At 41.5% G+C, this 13,069-nt stretch overlaps 1 protein-coding gene across 1 annotated transcript; it reads right to left on the bottom strand.

The window, feature by feature from the left end:
• Nucleotides 1-9,025: 9,025 nt before the first annotated feature.
• On the bottom strand, nt 9,026-11,286 carry med10 (mediator complex subunit 10). Its single transcript, XM_084378951.1, has 4 exons — nt 11,030-11,286; nt 10,860-10,943; nt 10,276-10,378; nt 9,026-9,838 (listed from the first exon to the last, which is right to left on the bottom strand). The coding sequence occupies exons 1-4, from the start codon at nt 11,149-11,151 to the stop codon at nt 9,743-9,745; spliced, it is 405 nt and encodes a 134-aa protein (XP_084235077.1). The 5' UTR covers nt 11,152-11,286; the 3' UTR covers nt 9,026-9,742.
• Between the last annotated feature and the right edge of the window lie 1,783 nt (nt 11,287-13,069).

Raw genomic sequence — 13,069 nt, 5'->3', positions numbered from 1 at the left:
GGGCTTCAGCACGAGCCGGAAACAATATGGTCTTCTTGGCCCATTATACAGTGGCCGGTCGTGTTAAATCACACACACACATGCACACACACACTTGTGCCCTCATTATGCTGGTGGCAACCTCATTTTGTCCCAAACCAACCCCCTCCTACACACACACACACACACACACACACACACACACATGACCCCCTGCAAACACACACATATGCCCATTATACATTTTGTATCCATCATCCCCCCCAAAGACCAGGCGACCTGCATCCGTAAGAACTCCCACAATGCTTCATTCAGGCTTTCTACAAAGACCCCCCTCTGAGTGTAACCTGCAGAGAGTGAGCTCAACCACACCACAAACCAAAAAACAGACTGAAACCATGATTTCTGTCTCTTTTCATGTTGCTTTTCTTGCAAGAGCAGCAATAACGTGTTTTAATAAGAACTAGAAACTAATGAAATCCTCAGAAAAAACATTAAAAGACAGATACACATTAATATATATGTATTAGCCTGTTCCCTGGCTTTGTTGGCTCATTAAAATAAAAACAGCTAAAAGTTATGCAAAGTAAGAACTAATCCTGCATTTCTGTCTCGATCCTCTGGAGATACAATCAGTTCTTTGCCTCTCCATGTCTTCCCCCTCCCTCTTTCTTGCTTCCCTGCAGCCCTCTTGATGTAAAGGCCTGGCGCGCGGTCAGATGTACGTGGGCGGAAGTTTGTGTGATGTGCATGTGGCCAGGTCACCTTGTGTGTGTGGTGGGGTGTGCGCTGCGCATTTGTTGGGGAAAGGGGGGGGAGGGTGGGGGTTCGACCAGCTTGGCATTTATGTGATGACCTCCGCGGGGGTCACATCAGAAGACAGAAGTTGAAGCCAAATGGCGAAACAAAGGCAAGGCGTGGCTGTGAGTTTTATGGAGCCTGGCGTATGTGTGTGTGTGTGTGTGTGCGTGCGTGTATGTGTGTGTGTCCATAGGGATAAAAGAGACACCCCGAGGACAATAGAGGTGTGTAGCAGCTGACTATGGGGGAAATTATTCAAGAAACAAATTAACATTTCACTCGACCACTTGGGTCTCCGCCTGTTAATGTCACATAGCTATCATAAAATGATGTGCAGCGTTCGCCTTTAAATACATTCTGTTCATCTAATACAGGCTGGTGAAGCTCATCTATGATTCAGCCTGGTTCATTAGAATCGGGCATTTAAAATTTCACTTTATTTTCTAAATTGATCAATAAATCGTCTGGACCGTAAAATGTCAGAAAATAATCAGAAATTACCAGCACATTTTTGGGGATTCGTGACGAAAATTTCAAGTTGCTTGTTTTGTCTGACCGGCAGTTTAAAACCCAACGATACTCAGTTTTCTGTCGAACACATATGAGGAGTGAATCCTCACACCTGAGAATCATAAACTGCCATTTTTGCTTGAAATTTCACTAATATGAGGAAATATTTATTTATTAATAAATATTATATAAATATTGTCAATGTAGATGGTGATTGATTTTCAATCAATTAAAGGTCCAATTTATGATAAAGCCGATTTTTGAGTCTCATTGCTAACCTGTCAAATACTGACACTGGGATTGTAGGTCAGGTCGGCGCCATCTCAAAGCGTCAGTATTCGACAAGTTGGGAATAATTACAAAATAGACCTTTAACCAATCAATCAACTAATCGTGTCAGCGCTATACGTAGAAGTATGAACAGAAAAATGTAGCCTACTCATGAAGTGTCAAAGGTAGAGCAGAATTGTCAGTGTGTTATTATTGGATTGATTTCCCTGTCTGTTGGTTGGTTTGTTGGTTTGTCACTAGAATTACACAAGAACTACGAAATGGATTTCCAAGAAACTTGGATGGAGGATGAGTCGCTACCCAGAATAGACCCCATTAACCTTTCGAGCAGATCCAGATAAAAGGACAGAAAATGTGTATGTGTACGTGCAAAACGACTCCAGCAGTCAGATAATAATGCAGTGCAAGATTTTGAAATGTACAGCCCAGTCACCAGGATAAAATGCTGCCATTACGGCAAACCACGTTGACATTTCTACAAACATGTCACAACACGTACACATTACGTGTTTATGACCTCAGTCTCATATCGGACGATGGAGGGGATGGCGGGGGAGGTTCAGGTTTCAAGCCAGTGACCACAGTTCAAAACTGTGTTTCAACATGAGCGTGACAGCAGTGAATGTTTTTAAGGAGACATTGGGACAGCTTCCACCTCTGTTTGCAGGCACAAAAACAAGCTTTTCTTTTTGTTTATCCAAAACAGGATCTTTCGCTCAACCTAACCAAGTGTTTTTTGTGCCTAAACCTAAGTGCATAAGCACAGCATGGTCACACCATTAAATTTAAAAGATCACCTCTCGAGTTTCCACTACTGCTTAAAGGTTAGTTTGAAATCTATAATATAAAGTCAAGTTGGTTAGCGTGAGCAACATTAGCCACAGTAGGTATACAGAGAAAGATAACTGTACAACAGCACCACAGCAATGATCTCCAGGGTGTTTCTTACAGCACACACTGTGACAAGTCATAGCAGAAAAAACACAGGTGGAATTAATAACATTAATATTAATTTAATTTGCAGCGTGATCACTTGATTGGCCTGCGCCATCTTGTTGTTATCTGTTACACCTGTGCTTTTCGTGAAAAGAAAAAAATGTGTATCTGTTTAATAACAACAGACAGATTTCAAATCAAATCAACCACCAAACAAACAAACAGCATTTGAAACAAAGAAACCGACAACAGCAAATACATAATGAAGCCAAATTCCCCCGCTACTCGTCTTGATATCCTGAAAACACACGGCCTCGGGGCCAAAACAGCCTCTGGCAAACACCAGTATCATAATAGCGGTTGTAAAGATGTGAGAATCTCCAACGAGTGTCTTCCCAGGCATTGTTTGAAGACGAAGACTCGTTTAGAAGCTCCAATCAAAGCGTGGTGCAGGGGAGGGAGCGCTGCACAAGTGTACAGTAAATCATAACTATGAATATGATGGCTCATTGACTTGTAATCACACAGTGACAGCGGGTGATGAAAATGATCGATTTCCTTTTTTCATTGTGTAATAAGCAAGGTTTAAACATCGCGGTGGGATAAGGCTGTTCTCCACTCAGCGCTGCCTTGTGCTCGGTTGTGCACGGCATCGACACACACCGGATGAAGAATATCTCGTACGCGATACACAGGCGCACACACAGATGGCTCACATTTTCACCTCTAACATTTAACGACGAGAGAGGAAGAGTAGGGCCGTCGACAGGCTCAGATAATTAAACCAGGGGGAAATTATAACAAGTCTCCCTCCGCTCCTCCTCCCCCTCTCCGGCTCTTCTCTCTCTGTCTCTCTTTCTGTCTTGCTCACTCCCACTCTTACTGCTTGTCAGCAAATCAGCCTGGCTGCAGATGTAAAAATGGCAATCCAAAAAAGGAGATAGAAGTGAGAAGAGGAGGAAAGCACACACACCGCCAGTTGGGCCACGAAAGCAGGGATGAAAGTAATATTTTCCATCTATTAACTTCCATCTGTGGCGGGGGGGGGGTTTAGCACGATAATTCAATATCTGCTGTTGACGGGCGCTTCGCTGTGGCAGGTGTGAGGAGCATGGTGCGGCAGACGTTAGCCGGCTAATTTATAGTTTTCATTTAGTGTTTTTATCATCCCATTATTGGCCATTAAACACACACACACACACACACACACACATTCAAACAGATACTGAGATCGTCCTCCTGGATCGTCATCCTAGAACAGTCGTGCTCCTCACTAGCCTTTGTGTGGTGTGTCTCATTACTGTTTGCAACACAATCAGGCCCTGCTCACCTCCACAGCAGGGCTCTTTGACTTGACTCACTCTGTATGCCTATGCGTGCATGTATGTGTGTGTGTGTGTGTGTGTGTGTGTGTGGGTGTGTGTGGAGTTAATAGATGTCCAAACGCAGTACGTAGGAGTTTAACTCCTGCTGTGATGTGTTTTGCAATTCATATCTGAGCACTGGAGCACTGTAGAATCACCAACACAAATCAGCTGAGATGAGATGTGGCCTTTTAGCCCAACACACACACACACACACACACACACACACACACACACACACACACACACACTTTTAACATTTACCAAAAAGCACTTGGACACACACACACACAAAGCAAAGGCCATTGTCCAGAGAGGAGAGAGAAAGGGTGGGTGACGGCGAATGGGAGGGGTGTTTCCATGGTGACCAGGGCGACAGAAGGAAGAGGGGGTCCGCCTCCCGACCTTCATTGAGAAGGTGAATGACTGTCACTAAGCTGAGGCAGCCAGTAGTCACAATGCTGCACACAAGAGCGAGGCAGAGAGCGATCAGCAGCCATGTTAGCCCATGGTGGCTGTGGGCCGTGTGAGCTTCACTGGTCAGTCTGAGGCACTTAGCATTAGCATCAGAAAGACATTATGCTAATAGCATCAAAGGCAGCAGCCCCTGCTTTTGTGTTTCCTGCGCCAACCCAAGGGCACGGGAGGATTTTACATTTCAACTGCCGTTCCAGGCCTAAACTCCCAAAGCATTTGCATGGAGATAAAATGAAGAATAGAGGAAAATGTGATGCGTTACACAAACGGTGGAGCGCGGCCAAGTTTCTAAAGGTCCACAGTCCACAGGCACGGAGAGGAAAGGCTTCAAGGCAGCAGGGTAAAACAAGCTAAAGTCAGTGCACGGTACGGGATGGAGAGTCAAAGTGAAACCAAACTGAACCTTCTGTAACACTGTGCTCTAAAAGTCATTTAAAAGCTCATTAACGTGCAGTTACTCAAGATCCCAATCTACATGATAACCTTGTCCAAAAGTATGTCGGGGTATGCTTCATTTGGCAGGACAGGGATGGTAATTTCTTTAAATAAAAAAGTCATGTCTTATGTCTGTTTTCAGTTGCCACTCAACTAGAAGTTGTTAAAGCTGGACTAATACTGATATGTTTGGATGAATTGTGTGTAATGTGACAGGAGCCTCTCACACGCCCTCAAAGAATCAACTCAATTCCACTGTGCTTTACCACCTTTAGCTAATTGTTTGGTTTCATGGCCCGCTAGCCTACTTTACTGTGTGGTTAAGTGTTCATCACCTTTATGTCCAATGACTAGCTTATTTTGTAGCAAAAAAGCTCTGATAAACCCACCGTAGCCAGGCTAACTGCCTAGCACCAAACATCAGACCGACAGAGATGAACTAGCTTGTGAATATTTGAGCATTTAGCAGCTAAAGAGTCAGATATTCACCTCAGGAGCTGGTGGAGATCCAAAATAGAGCTAAAAGGAGCATGAATATCGGATTTACATTCAATAGAGGGATAGAAACATGAGTCAAAATGAATGCTAATGCTGCTCTGTCAGCTGGATGTGTAGGTAGGCATACTCTGCTAACACAGCGACTTTAAAATCGTCTTGTTAAAGCTAAGTGCTGTATCGTAAGCAACTGGACATGTTTCAGTTTCTTTCTCTGAAACACGTCCAGTTGCCTACGATACAGCACTTAGAATTACCATGACCTGGATGACTGAGAACCTTCATCAACATGTTTTGTCAAAGGACGCTAAAAAGCATAAATACTGAATAAACGACTACTACTACCATCCTACTGCTATCCTATCAAAATCCTATCCTAAGCCTATATCAAATAAAATCAAATAAATTAAAAACTGGAGGTTGTTTGCTTTGTGGTGAGTACTCACTCCCTGGTTTAATGCCTTTTGACCTAAATTCACATTTTCAGGTAATTTGATTAACTATTTAGAGACTGCAAAGGCAACACATCACCTGATACCACACCTTCTCAATGTGATACCAGCAAGGCAAGGTCAGAGGCGCAGAGCACTCAAGCCTTTGTTTTTGAAAAAAGCAATTTGTTGAGTGTGCCAGTTACACCGTGAAATCTGAGAAATTGGAGGGCTCTTTCATCAGAAAAAATTTAATATCACAGGATCTGGCAATTACAGTATTAACTTCACCCAGCAAGTTATATGAACTCTGTCCTCCTGCGCTAAAGCACCCTTCAAGCCTATGAGAGCAACAAATAACAAAGCTGAGGAGAGTCCACCTCCACATGAATCATTCCAGTCAACACCGTTGACACACTTCCACCACACACCGCCACCGCTCCTCGGGGGGATGCGTTGGCCATTGAAAGAGGTAAGAAGGTAACTCAAGTAAAGGGAGACTTTGTTCGTGGGCGCACAAGAAGAACAGGTGGGCGGGGCGAAGAGAAAGAGGAGAGATAAAGACTCAGTCACCTTGGATGAGTCATCCACCACACCTCAGCACTTCATACAGAGACATATTTACAGCACAATACCCTGCCCCTCTCCTTCGCCCCTTTTCTGTTTAGTCAAGCCATCACGACACACGCAGTCAGTGTCCCCCCTGTGAAAGGAGTGTCACGGCGCACAGACACAAACACAAACCGGATAAAAACAGCATTTAATTTAATTCCTCGTCCCTCTGAATTGGCTTGTTATTGGATTGAAAGGGTGCCCTTGACCAACACCGCTGTGACTCGCTGCAGCGAGGATGTTCGTCAGCCAGAGACAGAGATGCGGGGTCAGAGGGAGAGCAGAGAAATAGAGGCAGCTGACGGCATTCGATAAATAATGCTCAAGGTGCTCTGAGTAAAAAATAAAAAAGGGATGTTTGCATCCCTACTGAAGGACGGGTACTGCGAGGTGATGGCTGTTCTTATTCTGCTGATGGCGTCATGGGCTTCCAGTTTCTTTGGCACCTCTGAGATTTTTTGGGGTTTAAGGTGTGACGTGAAGCATCGTAAAACATTTTTAAACATCGCTGTGTAATTCTCAGATTTGGACTGCGTGTACAGTAGTTGTCCTTGGGTCCCATTTGGATCATCCCTTTTGTGGTCTCAAATACCAGTCGCAACAAGCCACCATGCAAGGTGCTGGCCTGACTTCTTTGCCCCAACACAGCGACGTCCATGATACACTTGTGGATAAGTCATGCTGGTGTTTTTACTCGGATTTTTCACATTCAGTTCATATTTCCTGTACAGTAAACGCTGTTGGCTCCTGTTGGCAAGCAGCTTCACATCCCTACACCTGCACCAACGCACGATTTGACATTTGCTCTCGCTGCAATTTTCTCTAAAAGGTTCAATTAAGTTTTTACAGCAAATATTTAAATTTAATACTGGCACTCTTTGAGCATGAGAATAAAATGATAAAAAGAAAAGAAAGGAAAGGTCGGCGTCCGAGCTCCTTAAGCTTTATTAGCAAACTGAATTAAGCTTTCTTTTATATTCTCCTTTTTTTGTATCCAGCACCTAGCTCACTAAGGTTTTGTGGATCTGTGGACACAAATGTCCTCGCCAAAAGCAATTATAAAATCAACAGTAATAGTCGGTGCATATTTTTCATGAAAAGGCGTCTTTAGCTCTGAATAGTTTGAGTGTTTTTGGTAAATATGCTTATTCACTTCTTGAAGAGAGTTACATGAGCAGATCAACACCACTCATGTTTGTATGGTAGATATGAAGCTGCAAGCAGCAGCCAGTACGCTTAGCTTAGCTTAGCACAAAGACTGGAAACAGAGGGAAACAGCTAGCCTGGCTCTGGCTGAAGGTTACAATATCTGCCTATACCAACAACTGTCTTTGAAAAAGTTTTTCAAAAGTTTATAAAGACCGTATAATCCTTGGCCAGACTATGACTTCCTCGAGTCGTAAAAAAACAACATGTCGATGTTTCACTTCAGTTTGTGTCAAATTTAAACAAATGAGATATAATGTGCTTATTAGTGAGCTTTGGAGATGTTTGTAGGCGACAGACAAACTTTTCCCCCTCTGTTTCCAGTCATTGTGCTAAGCTAAGCTAACTGGCTGCGAGATGTAGCTTTCATACTTAATGTGCAGACATGAAAGTGCTATCAGTCCTCTCATCTAACACTCTGAAAGACAGCGAATGAATGTAATTTATAAAATGTCCAACTGTTCCTTTCAAAACCAAGAATGAAAACAGCAAAAAAAAAAATATTCCACAGAAATATGTTTATACAAGAGAAGAATGAATCCATACACATTCTATTAACCAAGTTAGAATTCTCTAGTACGTGCAACATCTAAAAAGCAGTTTGAGAAACAAATCAGAAACAGAATTCTCTGGATGTAAACACGGCATCTGTGACTCCTCCTCCCCCAGTAAAAGGAGGAAACTGAGCCCTTACTAAACCGCAACTGACAAAATGAGACGTGTGTTCGGAAATCCTCGGGGGAAGACTGACAACGAGGGAAGACGTCTGTCTGACTTCACTGCATAGATCACAAACCAATAACAGAGCTCATTTCACTCCTTCTGTCCCAGCGGATCGGCCTCCAGGGTCAGAGGGGCGTGTAGCCTGGGTGAAAGCCCCAGCAGGAGGAGGCGTGTTGGGCCGTAACCCGCTTGATGACGCAGGCCTGTCTGTTTCCACAGCAACTATCCCCATCTTATAGACAGGGAGACACACACTTTCACAGTGTATAGTTACAGTGTTTCGGAGGCGACACTTGAGCTGACTGACCCTGAACATATCACCATGTCCATGCAGGTCATGTCTGCAGGTGACACACTGACACATTAACCCATGTTGCAACTGTTTATGTTCACCATTTTGAAAATCATCTTGATTAATAGGATTTGAATATATATAATTCAAAAAATATACATATAATTATAGAATATTTACTTGTAGTGTCAACAGCAAATAAATATAGTAGCACCAGTGTCAGTAGTTGTCAGTCATTTTATTATATAGTATTAGTGTTTTTCATCCCTGAAAACAATATTTTTGGGGAAACATGTATTTGAGTGCATGAATGTTACATATTTACTGAAATAGTCAAATACTATAATGAAATTTCATGTTTCATGTGATCGTATACAATTTTTAAAGATGGCTACCAACTGACTTAATTGATTGAATTTGTTGCCAAAGATGTGCCTTTCCGTCATTGTAATGAACTGACAAAACACAGCCTCAGTCCGGCAAGGATCATTTAATAACAAAAATTATAATACAAACAAGTTACAAATAAAGAGTGGACTCTTTTCTGATCGGCTGATCAGGCACATAATTACCATCAAATAACATTTGCATTCGATAATCGTGGCCGTTAGAAACCTGAGCTTGATACAAAATGTCATGAATGCTGTGTGTGTGTTGTACAAATGTATGTTGCACAATGACTAGGAAGCATTACAAAAGGTAAAGTGTAAGAGTATAAATATACTGTATGTACAACTGATGGAGTCAATTCCGCAATGCAGAATCAGACGGGTGCCGTGTAGGTCTTGAACATCTTCTGTACAGATAGTAGTTTTAGAAATCGCTTCTGCTGCTTACTCGGTGTCCATGCATCAGCAGGGACATTAAAAACAAATATGTCTCCTGGCAACATAAAATTATTTGTTTCTTCTCTCCTCTGCTTCTCCCCTGCTGCTGTAATTGTATTTCTTAAAATTAAGTTTAAATGTTGATAAAGGAGAGGACTGGCTGAGTCAGGATGCTGAGCAGAAATTAAACCTCCTCCCTCAAGGTACGAGTCAGCAACAGCATCACAATATTTAGGAAAAATAATAACAGGTTATTATCATATTCTGCTGGCAACCACAGAGGATCCTGTTTGGTTAAACTCCATTCAGGTTTTCACTTCAAGGCTCACAGGCTGAAGGTCAGGGGTCTTGGTGCAGCAGTCACTAGGAGGGGGCATCTTCTCCATGTATGGCCTTATACTTGGACATCTCCTCTGGGAAGACTTTGCTGAGCTCAGAGATTAGAAGGCTCTTGAATTTCTGGAATAAATGAAAAACCAACAGTAGAGGTCAGATTATTGTTGATTTATAACTACTTTTCATTTCACGTAGAAGACTAAACTTATGCATGTTTATGCCAAGGACACAAGTAATTTAAGACCTGATCAGTACAATCTGCCTTGTGGCCATGGTCAATCTCAATTACAAATAAAATGTTATCAACAACTAAATATGTTATAAATATTGTGTGCAAAGACAGTTGATTTTTTCACCAATACACAAGGCCACATAAACAGAGAGGGCTGTCTCAAGAACATGTCACAAAGGAGATGATCCTTGAAAGGGACACTTTTATCTTTTGAAGAATTCCAAAATATATTTTGTAAGCATTTAATCAGTGAAATAGTTTGTTGGCTCTGTTTATCCTTGCAGTGTCATTGGTGTGGAATCTCAGTGACCCTGGAGTTATCTCTTACCGTCATGGTGTCAATCTTCCCTTTGACCTGCTCGTTCCTCGCCAAGGCTCTCTCCAGACATTCCTTGGTGTACAGCTGAGGGTTGCGACCTTGGTCAATGTATCTACGAACACAAGGCATAATATCAGTCGAGGGAACAGTGGATGAAGCTATGAAGCCTAAATGAAGGATTACATACTCCATTATCAAAATGTGCTAAATTGATGATATATGAGGCTAAATTGATAATATACGAGACCATGAATAGTGGAAACAAAAAGAATGAGCCATTTATTAAAATTGAAATGGTTACTTTCATAGTATGTGTGTGCCGAATTGTAAAATGGCAGCCAATAATACAGAATATAAGTAAACGAGTCATGTGACATTACCAGATTTGCTGTCAAAGAATGACACTCTAAAATCGTCATATTTTCGAATGGGGTTTGGCGTAAAGTAATATGTATTCTCCAAACAAAGCACACACGTGTTTTTACAACATACAGCAATGACAGAGGACAGCAGTGGTGTGAAGACAAGACAATGTAATAACATTTTGTTATGAAGCATGACAAGAACAACAATATAACAGCTACTGGACTCACTCAAAGACCTCCAGCGGTACGTTGATCTCGTGAAGCTGCTGACGGCACTTTTCGATGTCTTGTAGTCCAGATATCATGAAATTTCTGAGAAGAGAACCGACAAAACAGTTTGAGATGTGCTCATTTGCAGATTTGTGCCGTTAAAACGCTCTCAGTAAAACATGACTCACAGTTTCTGGTTGAGTCCTGCCTGGCTGCTGGGCTGGAAGTCGCTGACGATGATTCCCAACTGTCGAATATTCTCGATGAATTTCTCCAGGTGCTCCTCCAGGTTATCAAATTTTTCAGCCATTTCGCGTAACTGTCACTAAACCGCTAAAAATAAATAGAAACTACTCCACGTAGAAGACTCCTTTTGTCAAATAATCGCTGTTTACTGTCAGGCGCCGACTCTACGACAGCCACAGTGAGAAAGTGCTTTCCGGCAATAAAATAGCCAATGGCTGTGGGTTCTGTTCTGCTACCTAGGTGACAACGAATGACGGATTGTCGTCAAGTGGCGCGAAGTGTCGTGCTGCCGGTCTGGAAGAAGCTTCTTTGTGAAGACCAGAAAATGAACTGAGTAACGGTAACTTGACTGCATCTAAACCAGTGTTGTTAAATACCTAAACCAAATGTAAACGGCCTATTTATCTAATAAATATGGAGGATATATATTTATTCATTCCAAAATATGTGCCATATAAAATTATAGTGGTCTATCACAAAAATAATACTCTAGAAACGGTGCTTTACTGTTGTCTATGCTATATTGTATGACTTTGCTTGTTAGTAGCCTAAATGTGCATAGACAGCACTGTATTAACATGCTGATGATTTACATATCTTCTATTTCTATGATAGAAATAAATTCAAAGACAATTAAAAAATATGCTAAATATTGCCTATATTTGTCGTTTTTCTGTAGATAGTCTCAGATATTGTTAGTGTTTGAATGGTGTGTTCAGTCTTCACTGCTCAGTTTACATGAAAATACAAAGAATATATGAAAATCACAATTTCAGACACAGAAATTGTATAATTCTTTTGTTAGTGTCTATTGTTTTGCTGTTACTGATGTCAGTATTCACTCTCTTCATATGGTCTGCCGATTAAATCACATTGCAGGGCAGTGAGGGATGAGCTATATTCAGTCTATGCTATTATATATTCTCTCAAATGAAGCTTACACCTGTAAAAATGTAGAAAAATGTGAGATATGATTCCTTTGTGGTTGTGGGCTACTGCTACTACAGGACATTAGGAGCTGAAGATTTGTGTTAACCCTGCTATCTAAATCCTCCAACACATTCAGTCATGAATGGAAATGGTTCCACATAGCCTGTGTTTTCCAATTGAGCTCTAAAATAATGCGGAGCTCTGCTCACAGTGAAGGGAAACTTCCACTCACTGTAAAAATATACATGTGCTGACGGCATTGGCATAAAAAAAAAAAAAAGAAAACTAGAAGTGAAACTAAAGTACAGTGACGTTGAGAAGTCCTCTGACATCCTTCTTCTTTCAGGTAAAAACAGAAACACCAAGCTGCACACAGTAAGCCAGCTCAAAGCAGGAAATAAGACATGAACCTTCAAAATAAAAGTAATGTTATAGTAACAGGGCACCCTTGCACGTCAATGATGGTAGTCTAAATATTAAATCTAAATATTTAGGAACGACAACAATGGTTTATGTGAGGGAACGATCATAAGTTTTTGCCTTTAAAATATGTTTTCTTGATAAAGTCACTGTAGATTTAAAATAAGGCTTTTTTTTTTGTCTCAGTAAACCCACGGTCAAGTGCTGTGGAACTGCTCCTCATGCTGAAACTTATATTGTTTCATATGTCTATTGTTTTTTATATGTAATCATTCATTTTGTTGTGTGCACAGTGTGAAACCTATGTCCTATTCAATTTATTTTTTCCGTGTCAGACCAGTTGTTCATTTTCATTTCCATTATTAGACAACCAGTCGTGTGGTCATTAGGTTGATATAGCTTTAAATATATGAGTATAGCAGGGTTATATTCTAAATGGCTATGCTGTTATGACCCTTACTGTAATTGCCAACAGGTATATGTCATTTCTGTAATTTCACATACAACATTTGTCACTATAAATGTTCCTATGTGGGTGCTTTGGGGTAACCTAACACCGGGGCTTTTATTTTGAAACGCCGTCGCCGTCGCAGCGCCTCGCCGGTGAGCAGACGGGCTGAGAAGGATTACCG

Source organism: Pagrus pagrus (genome assembly GCF_965226575.1).
Source record: "Pagrus pagrus genome assembly, chromosome: 17".
In the NCBI taxonomy this organism is placed as follows: Eukaryota; Metazoa; Chordata; class Actinopteri; order Spariformes; family Sparidae; genus Pagrus; species Pagrus pagrus.
This window is presented reverse-complemented; position numbering and strand designations above follow the sequence as displayed.